Consider the following 16,523-nt stretch of genomic DNA (forward strand, 5'->3'; position numbering starts at 1 on the left):
CCTAATGTGTGATTCACTTAAATATGATATCTGCACGGCAGAGCTTTAGGGGCCATAGGTCAAAGTGACAATGAAAATCAGTCAAGGCATACAGAAAACAGATAGCCAAAGCATGTAGTAAACTAAGAGATGCAAAGAGTCTGGCTGGTCATTTCTTTGGATTGTGAGAATAATGGAATTTCAAGTCGAGAAGTCAGAAGAAGTGATAATCTGTTCACCTAAAATAAACAATGTCAAGATGTCCCAGGAGAAACCCCTCTGAGGTAAGTATGTTTCACTGGTATTTACATTAATTTAAGAGAGCTGACTTTTGCATGACATTGTGTTTAATCTAACAATAATCCTAATTTGTACTCTTCAAATCTGACAGGTTCTCTATCTAGCTATTCGGCTTAAAATCTGCAAATTGGAACGTGTGATTTGATTTAATAAATTTAAAAATGAAGTAACATGACATCATTACCTCAAATTTCTGACTGGCTAAATTTTGTTCTTCAAATCTAATTGAAACCTGTTGTGAAAATCCAATAGACACATTAATAATTGTAAAGCTTTCATTCAGCAGTTCCTGTGGAAATGTTTCCACGACTGCTTAGCTATGTGTTTTTCTCGCATATCTGGCAATTTCTAATATTTCCAGTAACTAGTAAGAAAGTGACTATTGAATAGAAATGGTGGATTATCTTTGAAATATGATTAGTCAACCGTACAAGCTAATACCCAGGCATAGTAGAATTATTAGGGTTTGGTAGCTTTATTTTATGATTCAGAATCAATCTTCTGATTCCATTTTATATTGAATATTTCCTTTTGAATTCATGAAGATTTCTAATTATTTATACTAAGTTCAGTTGATGCTTTTGCAGAATATTGTTTTGCGCAAAATAGAATTGAATGAGCTTGGAAAGACTGTGCTCTGTGCTCTAGGCACCTGCTGTCACATTTCTGCTGTCCTTAGCAGATAATTAATGGTGATGGTAAGACAGATCCCACAGGGTGTGCTTAGATTAAGAGTGGATGCCATTTTGACACAGGCTGCCGTAAGCACTGCAGCATAGAGAGCCAGTGATCATCCTCTTTGGATTTCTTCCTTCCCACATATGCACGGCCTAAGAGATGCCTTGCACTGTCCTTGGAGAGTGATGTTTCATAAACAGAGGTTATAATCATGGACTGATTAATAACCGAATCTGCCACAGTGAACAGCATAACTTCATTAAACACAGTTATTTCAGACTTCAGCTTTGCTTGTGTCTTCTGGTGCTTCATTTTGTGTTGATTGACGTAGAAATCTACTCTTGTGTAAATACCTGAAAGGAAAAATAAGTAAACAAGGTCATTGTGAATTGGCTGTAATTATACCAGGCAACTGCTAATCTCTGTAGTGATGACTAAAGCCTCACCAGTGCTTTAGCATGTATATTCTGAGTTGGGAATTCACAAGCTTCAGTCAGTTAGCAAAGTAATTAATTATTTGAGCAACTATTTTGTTAACTTCATAGAAATGTTTCTAATAGGTTGATTTGCAACTTAAATGTAGGTTTAGTTTAAAACAGCCAGTCAAATTCACTGGTCTCAGATATTATTCAATTCAAATTACATTGCAGACACACACATACAGATCCCTCGCATTTATATAGCACCTTTAATGTAGTAAAGTGTCACAAGCCCCCTGAAAGAGGTTAATCTGTCAAAATCTTTCATCAGGGCAAAGAAGAAGAAATGATCAAAAGTTTGGTCAAAGAGATAACATTTAAGGATGGAAGGTAGAAATATGGAGAGGGGCAGGAAAGGAATTTAGATGTTAGGTCCCAGTCAGCCAAATGCACTGTTACTAATGATATGACAAATAAAGGAGAGGGTGCACAGAGACTTAAATGGAAGGAAGATGCAGCTCTCGGATGGTTTTAGAGCTGGAAGAGGATACAGAAATAGGGAGGCTGGGGCTGGGGCAGGTGGAATTTAAACACAAGAATGACAATTTTATAATTGAGGCATTCAGGGACTGGGAGTCAATGTAGATCAACAAGCACTGGGATGGGTAAACATGACTTTGTGAGGTAGGGTAAGGAAGTAGAGTGTTAAATGAGGTGATCTTTATGGAGGTCAAATTCAGGAACCCAACCAAGACAGCATTGGAATGATCATGTGTAGAGATGATAATCAGAGATAAGGATTCTAGTTATAGAGAAGCTGAGGCAAGAGAGGAGATTTGTGTTATTATGAAGTTGGCAATAGGCAGTCTTAATGATGTAGAGACTTGAGGTCAGGAGCAATAGCTCAGCTCAGAAATGCATTAGGGTGAGAGATCTTAAACTACTTATGGAGACACCTGCAAGAGCAAACCAGAGCACACTAAATAACGATGCACAGTTACATGCAGACACACTTGCAGAAGTGATCATGGGCATAAATCCAAATATACATCCAGAAATTAATATACATGTACAGCAACACCAGATGTGCAGACATTGGCAAATGCATGCCTATGCACATAAGAATATATCCAGATATGCAAGTTATTACAGTTATAAACATGCACCTTGACAAAAACATTTGCATGCATACATAACTAAATTGGCACATTTGATGACGCAGGCTTAAATGCACGCAAACTGTCCAAGTCACAAACATCTTATAGAGGTAGAGTGTAGTATTATATGTTTTCAGGCCTTAGTAATCTTCAAATCTAATTGAAGATATGTCTTTAACATTATTGTTTTTCATATTATACGTATCAATCCACACTATTGGAAGTAGCTTAACCTTCAAGTGCTGTCTTATTTTATATATGGAGTAAATGATTTGCAGCATTTGAACACTGATCCCATTATATAGTGTAACTAGGTAGATTGGAATTGTTTTTTTAAAATCATTACAGGTTGTTGTGCTATAACACGTGTTTCATTAAAGCAAATTTGCTGTAACATGATTGACAAATTGGGACGCTGTTTCTAAAGTGCAAACTTTTAAAACGTGTGTTGGCTGTAATGCAATTACATCACCAACACTTTAAGCGCTGTTTCTAAAGAGCAATCTTTCTATTATAGGGAGTTGCATAAGAACGCAACCATCGCATTAAAGAAGAACTACCTGTATTTATCATGTGCATCTGGCTTATTATTAGTTTGATTATATCTAGAAATTCTTAGGTATTTCATGAAAAAGAACTAATTAACATAATTCTTCAAATTAAATTGTTTCCTGCTAAAAAAGACATTGCTCATATAGGTTTTCAGACAGTTATTTGTACTGCACTTTTTTGATAAATAGGAAGAGGACAATAAAATTCAGGACAGGTTAAAACTCAGACTTCACATCATGTCAAAGTATTTGTGGAGAATAATATTAGATACTTGCGATATATTGAGTAATACATTGTAGACTGTACATAATTAACTAAGAAAGGTTAATGATTTTGTGACAGTTAAATTCTTCCCAGTAAGTACAATCATTCACTTGCTCTACAAATAATTAACTAATTTTCTTTTTATTGCCATTCTGGTATGTTGGTCAATTGGTTTGTTGAAAGCTTAATCCTAGCCTCTGGAAACAATTATGCCGGAACAGGATGAAAAGTCACACAACTGCCTTGACGCCATCAATTGTCTGAGATTTGCCTTTTTTAAATAAGGAGGAGATGGATACTGAAATGCATTCTTGTCAAATTCTGAATATAGTTCTTCAATTATAGAGAACATAAATGTCTTAGTGAAATTGGATTGGGAGATTGTGTTAAATGGGTATTGTCAGTTTTCTTTATTAATCCTTAGCTAGATTTTCCTATGATTCATTTTCTTTCTCAATTGTAATCAAAAGTAGGTTGTTTATATCTTAAAATGCAACTTTGAATTCTGGGCCCAAATACAATGGTCTGAGTCTTCTTGCTTGACAGTGGACTCATTTTCCTGGGGGTTGGGTCACTTTTCTGACAGCAGGACCTCAGCAACTGTGAGGAGAAGGTGGTGCTGGAGTGGCAGAAGAGAAAGCAAGGGGCCACTACCTTTGCCCTTACTTCGGGTGTTTTCATGGAGCAGAGGTAAAAGAAGCAGACAGACTAAAAAAATCTTCTGAGAATCTAAATTCACTTCTCAGCTTTTGCATGTAACACCTAATTGGGACTGCCAGCAAGTGGTCTGAAATGTAACATAAAAGGTTAGTGAATATTACGCTAATAGCCAGAGTTTCAAAAAAAGGAGAAAGCCTGCAGGCAGGTGCAGAACAGAGGGATTTGGATTTGGGAATTTTCATGCATGAATCACTAAAACATAGTATCCAGGGTCAGCAGGTAGTAGGGAAGGCAAATGGAGGATGGCGTTTATTTAAAGGGGAATGGAGAATAAACGTAGGGATGTTTTGTGTATGATTTTATGATGCAAAGCACTCCTCAAACTACAGCAGGAATATTGTGAACAGTTTTGTGTCTCTTATCCAAAGAAAGATACACTGGCATTAGAGGCAGTCCAGAGAAGATTCACTCGCTTGATATCAGGTATAGAGGGACTGTCTTCTGAGGAGAGATTGAGTAAGTTGGGCCAGTACTCATTGGAATTTAGAAGAATGAGAGGCGCCCTTATTGAAACATAAAAGATTCTTATAGAACTTGACAGGGCAGATGTGGAAAAGTTTTTTTTGCTTTGTGAGAGAGTCCAGGAGGGAGGGACAATCTCAGAATAAGGGGTTGCATATTTCAGACAAAGATTAGGAAGAATTTCTTCTCTCAGAGAGTAATATCTGTGGGATGTTTTTACTATAACGCACTGCAAACGCTGGAAAGTGAAGTATATGCAAGGCTAAGATAGATTTTTAGGCAAAAGTGCGGACTGCAGATGCTTGAAACCAGAGTTTAGATCAGAGTGGTGCTGGAAAAGCACAGCAGGTCAGGCAGCATCCTGCTCCTGCTCCTCGAATGCTGCCTGACCTGCTATGCTTTTCCAGCACCACTCTGACCTAAACTGAGATAGATTTTTAATCAGTAAGGAATCACGGGTCATAGGTAGGAAAGTGGAGATAAGGATTATCAGACCAGCCATGATCTCAATGAATGGCAGAGCAGATTTAATGGGCTGAATGGCCTGATTATGCTTTTTCGACTTGGTCTTCGTGCATCATTAGTGATGTCAGATCACACTTATCAGGAGCCTGGGGGAAGAAGGCTCCAATATAGCTCTGCTGGGATTCTGGGTAATCCAAGATGAAGGACGGGAACAATTTCTGGCTGTAACAGCTGCTCCTTTTTTGAGGTATTTTAGGTGCTGGAGGTGATTTCATCGAAATCCAGGAGCAGCAATTACTGTTTTATATTGTTTACACTATTGCATTGTTTTGGAACTTTGGGAAAAAGAAGTCAAAAAAACAGCAGTTTTAAAAGGAAGAAATACAGACAAATGAAGTACATGGCGAGGGCAGTGCAGGAAAGAGAGAGGGAGAGAGAGAAAGAAACTGACACCACCTACACAGTTACTGCATTTGCTGTTTGAATTCATGTATTGCTGGACATTGGAGTGTGTCTGGGAAAATGAATAAACAGTGAAATTCACAAGTGACCTTGGAGGATCTGTTTGGGCAAAGTTCACAGCAAAGGAACAGATAAGCAAATAGTTTTAAGTGTGGCCCACAGAAAGTCTGCAGTAGTGAATAGAATGGGTTCTTTCTTGATTACATGTTTTTTGAGATATGTCTCTTGACTAAACTTAAAATATAAGCCACAGCTATTAATTTAACCTGGGGTAGTGTTTTGTAGAGGAATAAGATAATGTTATTTTCTGGGTCTGTAGATTGTGAAGGAGCAAAAATGGCCTTTAGTAGAGTGATATGTGCTTCTTGTCAGATGTGGGAATTTAAAGAGAGTTTAAGGGTTACTGTGGATTATATCTACAATAAATGCTGCTGGTTGCGATTCATATCAGATTGAATGGATCGGTTGGAGAGACGGTTAGAAGCAATGAGGAATTTGCAACAGCAACAGTATGTGTTGGATGACAGTTATAGGAAGGGGGGAAAGTCTCAGATACAGTCACGTAGATGGGTTAACTCCAGGAAAGGTAACAGAGGTAGGCAGCTAGTGCAGGACTTCTGTGGCTATACCCATTTCAAACAGGTATGCTGTTTTGGAAAATGTAGAGGATGATGGATTCTCAGGGGAACGTAGCATGAACAGCCAAGTTTCTGGTATTGAGACTGCCTCTAAAGCAATGAGGGATACGTCGGGTTCCAAGAGCTCAATTGTGTTAGGGGATTCTGTAGTCTGAGGTACAGACAGACGTTTCTGTGGTCAGCAGCGAAAAATCAGAATGGGTGTTGCTTCCCTGGTGCCAGGATCAAGGATGTCTCAGAGAGGGAGACGAATGGGAGATATGCAGGGAGATAGTGAGGAAAGAGATCAATCTGAGACTGGTACAGTTGAGAAAAGAAGCGACTCAACAGTCAGGGTAGGCAGGGACAAGGTAGGACTCATAAATTAAACTGCATTTATTTCAATGCAAGGGGCCAAACAGGGAAGGCAGATGAACTCAGGACATGGTTACGAACAATGGACTCGAATATCATAGCAATTACAGGAATATGGCTCAAGGATGGACAAGACTGGCAGCTTAATGTTCCAGGATAGAAAGGGAGGCAAGAGAGGAGGGGGAGTGGTGTTTTTGATAAGGGATAGCATTACAGCTGTGCTGAGGGAGGATATTCCTGGAAATACATCTAGGTAAGTTACTTGGGTGGAACTGAGAAATAAGAAAGGGATGATCATCTTATTGGGATTGTATACAGACCCCCTAATAGGCAGAGGGAAATTGAGAAACAAACTTGTAAGGAGATCTCAGCTATCTGTAAGAATAATAGGGTGGTTATGGTAGGGGATTTTAACTTTCCAAACATAGTCTGGGACTGCCACAGCGTTAAGAGTTTAGATGGAGAGAAATTTGTTAAGTGTGTACAAGAAAATTTTCTGATTCAGTATGTGGATGTACCTACGAGAGAAGGTGCAAAACTTGACCTACTCTTGGGAAATAAGGCAGGGCAGGTGACTGAGGTGTCAGTGGGGGAGCACTTTGGGGCCAGCTACCATAATTCTATTAGATTTAAAATAGTGATGGAAAAGGATAGCCCGGATCTAAAAGTTGAAGTTCTAAATTGGAGAAAGGACAAATTTTGACGGTATTAGGCAAGAACTTTCAAAAGCTGATTGGGGGAAGATGTTCGCAGGTAAAGGGACGGCTGGAAAATGGGAAGCCTTCAGAAATGAAATAACAAGAATCCAGAGAAAGTATATTCCTGTCAGGGTAAAAGGGAAGGCTGGTAGGTAGAGGGAATGTGGATGACTAAAGAAATTGTGGGTTTGGTTAAGAAAAAGAAGGAAGCATATGTCAGGTATAGACAGGATAGATCAAGTGAATCCTTAGAAGAGTATAAAGGCAGTAGGAGTATACTTAAGAGGGAAATCAGAAGGGCAAAAAAGGGACATGAGATAGCTTTGGCAAATAGAATTAAGGAGAATCCAAAGGGTTTTTACAAATACATTAAGGACAAAAGCGTAACTCGGGAGAGAAGAGGGCCCCTCAAAGATCAAGAAGGCGGCCTTCATGTGGAGCTGCAGAAAATGGGGGAGATACTAAATGAGAATTTACATCAGTATTTACTGTGGAAAAGGATATGGAAGATATAGACTGTAGGGAAATAAATGATGACAACTTGCTAAATGTCCATATTACAGAGGAGGAAGTGCTGGATGTCTTGAAACGCAAAAAAGTGGATAAATCCCCAGGACCTGATCAGGTGTACCCGAGAACTCTGTGGGAAGTGAGAGAAATGATTACTGGGCATCTTGCTGAGATAGGTAAAAACAATGACTGCAGATGCTGGAAACCAGATTTTGGATTAGTGATGCCGGAAGAGCACAGCAGTTCAGGCAGCATCCAAGGAGCAGCAAAATCGACGTTTCGGGCAAAAGCCCTTCATCAGGAAAAAGACAGAGAGCCTGAAGCGTGGAGAGATAAGCTATAGGAGGGTGGGGGTAGGGAGAAAGTAGCATGGAGTACAATAGATGAGTGGGGGAGGGGATGAAGGTTGTAGGTCAGGGAGGAGGGTGGAGTGGATAGGTGGAAAAGAAGATAGGCAGGTAGGACAAGTCATGGGGACAGTGCTGAGCTGGAAGTCTAGAACTCAGGTGAGATGGGGGAAGGGGAAAATGAGGAAACTGTTGAAGTCCACATTGATGCCCTGGGGTTGAAGTGTTCCAAGCCGGAAGATGAGGCGTTCTTCCTCCAGGCGTCTGGTGGTGAGGGAGCGGCGGTGAAAGAGGCCCAGGACCTCCATGTCCTCGGCAGAGTGGGAGGGGGAGTTGAAATGTTGGGCCACAGGGCGGTGTGGTTGATTGGTGCGGGTGTCCCGGAGATGTTCCCTAAAGCACTCTGCTAGGAGGCGTCCAGTCTCCCCAATGTAGAGGAGACTGCATCGGGAGCAACGGATGCAATAAATGATATTAGTGGATGTGCTGGTAAAACTTTGATGGATGTGAAAGGCTCCTTTAGGCCATGGATAGAGGTGAGGGAGGAGGTGTGGGCGCAGGTTTTGCAGTTCCTGCGGTGGCAGGGGAAGGTGCCAGGATGGGAGGGTGGATTGTAGTGGGGCGTGGACCTGACCACGTAGTCACGGAGGGAACGGTCTTTATGGAAAGCGGAAAGGGGTGGGGAGGGAAATATATCCCTGGTGGTGGGGTCGTTTTGGAGGTGGCGGAAATGTCAGCGGATGATTTGGTTTATGCGAAGGTTGGTAGGGTGGAAGGTGAGCACCAGGGGGGTTCTGACCTTGTTACGGTTGGAGGGGTGGGGTCTGAGGGCGGAGGTGAGGGATGTGGACGAGTTGCGTTGGAGGGCATCTTTAACCATGTGGGAAGGGAAATTGCGGTCTCTAAAGAAGGAGGCCATCTGGTGTGTTCTGTGGTGGAACTGGTCCTCCTGGGAACAGATACGGCGGAGGCGGAGGAATTGGGAATACTGGATGGCATTTTTGCAAGAGGTAGGGTGGGAAGAGGTATAATCCAGGTAGCTGTGGGAGTCGGTGGGTTTGTAAAAAATGTCAGTGTCAAGTCGGTCGTCATTAATGGAGATGGAGAGGTCCAGGAAGGGGAGGGAGGTGTCAGAGATGGTCCAGGTAAATTTAAGATCAGGGTGGAATGTGTTGGTGAAGTTGATGAATTGCTCAACCTCCTCGCGGGAGCATGAGGTGGTGCCAATGCAGTCATCAATATAACGGAGGAAGAGGTGGGGAGTGGTGCCGGTGTAATTACGGAAGATCGACTGTTCTACGTAGCCAACAAAGAGACAGGCATAGCTGGGGCCCATACGTGTGCCCATGGCTATACCTTTGGTCTGGAGGAAGTGGGAGGACTCGAAGGAGAAATTGTTAAGGGTGAGGACCAATTCGGCCAAACGAATGAGAGTGTCGGTGGAAGGGTACTGTTGGGGACGTCGGGAGAGGAAAAAACGGAGGGCTTGGAGGCCCTGGTCATGGCGGATGGAGGTGTAGAGGGATTGGATATCCATGGTGAAGATGAGGCTTTGGGGGCCGGGAAACGGAAGTCTTGGAGGAGGTGGAGGGCGTGGGTGGTGTCTCGAACGTATGTGGGGAGTTCCTGGACTAGGGGGGATAGGACAGTGTCGAGGTAGGTAGAGATGAGTTCAGTGGGGCAGGAGCATGCTGAGACAATGGGTCGGCCAGGGTGGTCAGGCTTGTGGATCTTGGGAAGGAGGTAGAATTGGGCAGTGTGGAGTTCCTGGACTATGAGGTTGGGAGCTGTGGGTGGGAGATCTCCTGAGGTGATGAGGTTCTGTATGGTCTGGGAGATGATGGTTTGGTGATGGGGGGGTGGGGTTATAGTCGAGGGGGCGGTAGGAAGAGGTGTCCTCGAGTTGGCGTTTGGCTTCAGCGGTGTAGAGGATAGTGAAGGAGGTTTTTTTAGATTAGATTACTTTACAGTGTGGAAACAGGCCCTTCGGCCCAACAAGTCCACACCGACCCGCCGAAGCGTAACCCACCCATACCCCTACATTTACCCCTTACCTAACACTACGGGCAATTTAGCATGGCCAATTCACCTGATGTGAATCTTTGGACTGTGGGAGGAAACCGGAGCACCCGGAGGAAACCCACGCAGACACGGGGAGAATGTGCAAACTCCACACAGTCAGTCGCCTGAGTCGGGAATTGAACCCGGGTCTCTGGCGCTGTGAGGCAGCAGTGCTAACCACTGTGCCACCGTGCCGCCCACGGTGTTTGGTATGCTTTCCTTTATTGGTTAGAGTATTGAGTACAGGAGTTGGGAGGTCATGTTGCGGCTGTACAGGACATTAGTTAGGCCACTGTTGGAATATTGCGTGCAATTCTGGTCTCCTTCTTAGCGGAAAGATGTTGTGAAACTTGAAAGGGTTCAGAAAAGATTTATAAGGATGTTGCCAGGGTTGGAGGATCTGAGCTACAGGGAGAGGCTGAACAGGATGGGGCTGTTTTTCCTGGAGCGTTGGAGGCTGAAGGGGGACCTTACAAAGGTTTGCAAAATTATGAGGGGCATGGATAGGATAAATAGACAAAGTCTTTTCCCTGGGGTGGGGGAGTCCAGAACTAGAGGGCATAGGTTTAGGGTGAGAGGGGAAAGATATAAAAGAGACCTAAGGGGCAACTTTTTCCACTCAGAGGGTGGTACGTGTATAGAATGAGCTGCCAGTGGAAGTGGTGGAGGCTGGTACAATTGCAACATTTAAAAGGCATTTGGATGGGTATATGAATAGGAAGGGTTTGGAGGGATATGGACCGGATGCTGGCAGGTGGGACTAGGTTGGGTTGGGATATCTGGTCGGCATAGGCATGTTGGACCGAAGGGTTTGTTTCCATGCTGTACATCTCTATGACTCTAAAGTCTGCATGAATAGTGTAAATAATTAGTAAATATGACCAAATTTGTTCTATCAAAGGCACTCAGAATCCTGTCATTTTAGCAATGCACTGAGCATGGAGGAGGGGGGGTGGCAGCAGCAGCAAGGAAAATCCAGATAATTGCTGTCTTGAACACTCCAATTTCTGGCTGTTTCCATGGCATTCCCACCAGAACAGGTCAGAAAAGCAAAGGAAAATCCTTTAACAGTCCCAAATCTGAGTTTTTGGTGTCACATGTTTTCCCTTGACCTCGAGTATCAATAAACCCCTGTCTAAACTTACCATCATTCTTGGTAAATACCAATGTGAAATACTCATTAATGACCTCACACGCTTCCTTTGGCTTCACACATAAATTCCCTCCTTTGTCCTTGAACGGACTTACATTTTCCCTAGCTATCCATATGCTCCTATTATACATATAAAATGCCTTGGGATTTTCCTTATCCCTACTTGCCTATGACAGTCATGGCCCTTTCTAGCCCTCCTTATTTCTTTTTTTAACTTTTCTGCTTTCTTTATACTCCTTGAGGGACTTAATTAATTTGTTTCTGAAACCTTACATCTGCTTCCTTTTTCTTTTTAGCTAAACTTAAAAGACCTTCCTCATTGACCAAGACTCCCAAATCTAGCCAAATTATCTTTCATTCTCACAGGAACATGGTGGTCCTGAACTCTAATCAACTGGCTGTTTAAAGACTCCCACATGTCAAATGTGGATTTACCTTCAAACAGCTGCCCCCAATCCAGTGTTTCCAGTTTCAATCAAATACTGTTGTAATTAGCCTTCTCCCAGTTTAGCATTTTCATATAAGGCCCAGTCTTATCCTTATCCATAACTACCTTAAGACTTACAGAATTATGGTCCATGTTCCCAAAATGCTCCCCCACTGAAACTTCGATCTCCTGGCCAGGCTCATTACCTAATACAAGATCTAACACAGCCCCTTCCCTAGTTGGACTATCTACCTATTGTTTCAAGAATCCTCTCTGGGTGCACCTAACAAATTAGGATCCATCTAATCACATCTTATCTGTGGATAAAGAAACTAAGTTAAAGTTTCAGTTAAAATTTGACTCCAATATGTTCCAAAGAAGAGTCGTATTGGAGTCAAAATGTTAACTCTGTTTCTCTCTCCACGGATGCCAGACTTGCTGAGTTTCTCCAGTACTCTGTTCCAAAATGAACATTTTCTGGGAAGTTCAATCCAGTTCCTAGTAGACATGGACCACAGCACAACTACATACAATTTAGAACAAAACTGGCGTTCTCACTGTGAGAAGTTGCTTGTGAAAATGTCAGATTACATAAGCAAGGATTAGATTTGAGGCACATTGTTTAGGTTATAGTAAAGTTTCGTTCCTCTGTTTTTAACCATACTACACCCAGCCAAGGAAGTATTGGCAGTTTCAACTGGCAAGTGATCCATTCCTAATGCTTGCATTCATTTACAAGCATATCAAAGAATGAAACAAAAGTCTATTAATCCAAGTAGATGTTGCAATTAACTCTCCTTGTGACTTCAGACATGGTTGGCAACTTACTCACTTTCTATCTGGGCAGCAGACTGATGGTTGTACACATGCAGTGGAAAGCAGATATTTATAAAGGTATGGTTTAATCTAAAATTAAAGTTAGCAGAATTGTAAAAGGCTTCAGCATTTTCCAACTGATCCAAACTTACCCAATTTCATCTCCAGCATTTGCATTGCCTTGCTTCTGACAAATTCACAAATTCCTCTATACTTTCTGAGATGTTTTTCACTCACCTAACCCCCCAAGCCCACATCTGTGGTTGTTGATGAACAAAGTCTGAAATTTGCTCATAGCCAGCATGAATTCCCACCTCCCCACTGTATAACATTTAAACAACAGTTTTGTTTTCACAAATCCAACTTAATCAACCCCCAACAACATTTTGAATACAGGTGGCCCCTGCGATCCGAAAGTAGAGCATTCCCAAGAAACCTTTCATAAGCCAAAAATGGCATAAGGTGAAAGTGCATGATTTATATGGGGAAAAATAATTGCCATTTTTCGTAAAAGCAAAAATCCTCTTCGGATTCATGAAAGCAGATACGAGTCTATGTCATTTGTAAAAGCGAAATTGTGAAAAGTGAACATTCGAAAAGCGGAGGATACCTGTATATTTTCCAGATGTCTATCAAACTGATATTGGAAAGAGTTTTGTTGTTGTAGTTGCCATGCTGTATGGATCTTAGTCTTGTTTATCCAAGAGTAAAGTAACTGGTTGATTAAATCTAAGAGGAACTAATTGGACTAAATTATCCAGTGTAACTTCAAATGATGGGAAGACGAGTTACATTTTAAGTGCATCATAAAATTGCACAATGCATCTGCTGAGGGAGAACGAGGCCTTGAAGAATATATTGTAATTGATTATTGAATTTCCAAAGCTGAAGTTATGTTCTCGCATTTTCTTATATTTAGATAACTTGTTACATTTGTTTCCAAATGCAGGAGATATGTTGGTTTTTCAAATGGATACAATTTCCTGAGAATTCAGTATATGAGATTTCCCAGGGACTTGTTCTCTGCACAGGAATTATCCTTCATTTTCATAGACTTCCCCAGCAGCAATATTCCAACTTAAATTGCCTTGTGTATTCTCTTGTCTCAGTATAATATTAATCCTGAATCGGTGATCATTATTGCAGTTAGATTATGCCACTTTTGGAGCTGCACGGTGGCTCAACGATTAGCACTGCAGCCTCACAGTGTAACAGACCCGGGTTGGATTCCAGCCTTGGGCAACTGTGTGTGTGGAATTTGCACATTCTCCCTGTGTCTGTGTGGGTTTCCTCCAGGTGCTCCAGTTTTCTGCCACAATCCAAAGATGTGCAAGTTAAATGGATTGGCCATGCTAGATTGTCTGTAATGTTCAGTGCGTTAGTCAGGGGAAATGTAGAGAATAAGGGAATGGGTCAGGGTGAGTTCCTCTTCGGAGGGTCAGTGTGGACTTGCTAGGCTGAAGGGCCTGTTTCCACACTGTAGGGATTCTAAGTTTTAAGCTATTCCTCATGGCATTACTCATGGAAAGTAATTGAGAAAACTACTGGTTTGACTAGTTTTAGGTCTTTGTCTTTTGGTTTATCATGATAGTGGTTAAAAAAAGGACTACTGATTTTCAAGTTCCATCATCTGATTAATACCTGGAACTTCCACAGACTGGAATGATTTTAAAAGAAAAAAACACTAACTTTGGAATGGCCATAACGATCACCTGAGTTAGCCAGCCTTTGTGAAATAAATGTAGAATGAAAAATATAATTTGAACTGAAGTTAACATTATCATCAAAAGCTACTGAAACAAAACCCACATCTTCTGATTTGATCTACATTTGTATGATAGGTTTCACATATAAGTCTGTAAGTTAGCTCACTGAGCTTGAAGGTTTGTTTTCAGACATTTCTTCACCATACTAGGTAACATCATCACTAGTGGTATTTCCCGCCTCTCTACTCATAAGTCTGGGTTTCTTAAGGTGGGTGATATCATTTCCGGTTCTTTTTTTTCAAGGGAAGGTAGATAGGATATAAGTCGATGTGTTTATTGATTGAGTTCTGGTTAGAATGCTATGCCTCTAAGAATTATCATGCATGTCTTTGTTTCGCCTGTCCTAGGATATGTGTGTTGTTCCAGTCAAAGTGGTGTCTTCTTTGTCTGTATGTATGGAAGCTAGTGATAGTGGGTCGTGTCTTTTGGTGGCCAGTTGGTGTTCATGAAATGTCTGAAAACAAACCTTACAGCTAACTTACAGATTTATCATCAACCTGAGCTACAAATCTTCTCCAAAATCGCTAGGTTTCACATATGTATTGGAGATTTAAAAAAAAAATCACCTGTCCTTTTGAAGCTTGGAAACAATGAACTCAGACATTGGAATGCTCAAAGCAGCCGTATTTTGAGGAGCAGTTTTTGTTAGAATTGGGAAGGTGGATTTAGGGGGAACTGGCTGGATAAGGTGCTCTCTCTCTCTCTCTCAGCCTCTCCAAAGAAAAGGTTTAAAAAGAAACACTGGAACACCAAGAATTCAAAGTACAAATGAATAATTTGCTATGGCTGTGATACAAGATATCAATTAAACAATTGTGCTGTCAGGTTAAAAGCAAACATCTCTAGGTCACCATAATGACATAAGTTAAATATTTCACTCATCTTATTTAGAAAATGGATACACTTATTTTTCATCTTTGTACTTATGTGTATATGCTGGACATCACTTCCTTATTACTTTTCTTGAGGGATAGCAAATAATAAAATTGCTCTTTACTTCTCTCATAAAAACTTGGCTGCAATTTTCCCTTTTTGGGTCGAAGTATAGGGGATAAGTGTATTAAATGTTAATTAACTCACCAAGCCCACTGTGAAGAAAACCTGACCAATTGCATGCTAATCAGGTTGTTAGCTGCTAACAGTGAGCTTATGTGATTAACTTGGCCTATCTCAGTCCTCGATGGGGATGTCTGGGCTCTGCAGAAGCTGTCAGTCAATCAGAGGCCTGAAGCTACTGGGTTCTAAATTCCCACTCCTCAGGGGATCAGAGGGTGAAGCAGATAGGTTTCTTCCCTTTGCTTCTCATAAGATGGGGATCGTGGGGAGAGTCATGGAGGGTGTCGGAGGCAAGAGAGGGGAGTGATTTTTAGGGTTCACCTCTTTCCCCAATCCATGTCTTCAATGGTCAATTGCAGGCCCCTCCAATCCCCCAAAATGGCAAGCAAGTCTCCCAAGTTATGCAATTGGGAAACCAGCCACTCTTCTCTGGCTGGAAAGGCAAGAAATTGGGAAGTTGGTGAGTTCAAGCCCTGTGTTACCATAAAGTGAGCACTTAAGGGCTATAATTGGTGGCAGGTAAAGGAAGTCCCCAGTGAACTTTCTCACCCAGAACATAATTGGTGAAGTGGAAGGATAGGAGTGAATATCTATCCAGGGTCAACTTGCTCAATAACTTCCCCTCTCTCCACCTCTCTCTCTCTCACTCTCCTTATCCTGGAAGGAAAAATGCTGGACTTTGTAATTGGTTTCTTATTGTTTATGGTGAAGTAGTTAATAACATTTTAATTAGAGAGAGATATGGCTACATGTTGAAAATGACATCAATGTTTGTTGCAGCCAACTGAGAAAGTTGAAAAGAGAGGTTCCAATTCACCCCTCCTCACCTGGTTGTAAAATAGTTGAAGTTTTCCAGGATTGTTTCCATAGACAAATCTTTTGTTAGTAAGATAAATTATTCTCTGAAAAGCAATATAAGAATCTGTGGGTCTGTGGTATTAAAGTGCTAAGATGCCCTCATTTGATGTTCACTAATGGCTTCCATGGGATACGGACATACCACAAAAGATGGCATCTGGATGTACTTCTCACACATATAATATTCTATTGTTTTTCATCAACTTAGTATTCTGATGATGCTGAAAAACTTTCATTCAGATCATGTTAACAACTAACTTCCCAATACCACAGTATTAGTAAGAACAATGCACACATACAATCATAGCCCTGGGGATTGACATCTGTATCTATCGATGTTGGCATACTGCTCATAGATACACTCTAAATATCCCTTGATGT

At 41.5% G+C, this 16,523-nt stretch overlaps 1 protein-coding gene across 2 annotated transcripts in view; it reads right to left on the reverse strand.

Annotated features, from left to right (window-relative positions):
* Positions 1-738: 738 nt before the first annotated feature.
* The window catches only part of syt19 (synaptotagmin XIX), a 78,086-nt gene continuing 62,301 nt past the window's right edge, over positions 739-16,523 (reverse strand). For both annotated transcript variants that reach the window (XM_043705928.2, XM_043705926.2), the window contains one exon: positions 739-1,310. In XM_043705928.2, the coding sequence (XP_043561863.1) occupies positions 1,003-1,310 (308 nt within the window). In that variant the 3' untranslated portion in view covers positions 739-1,002. The remainder of the gene's footprint in view (positions 1,311-16,523) is intronic.

Source organism: Chiloscyllium plagiosum, unplaced genomic scaffold (assembly GCF_037043375.1).
Source record: "Chiloscyllium plagiosum isolate Xiang-an unplaced genomic scaffold, Cpla_swu_hap1 HiC_scaffold_18, whole genome shotgun sequence".
Taxonomy (NCBI): domain Eukaryota; kingdom Metazoa; phylum Chordata; class Chondrichthyes; order Orectolobiformes; family Hemiscylliidae; genus Chiloscyllium; species Chiloscyllium plagiosum.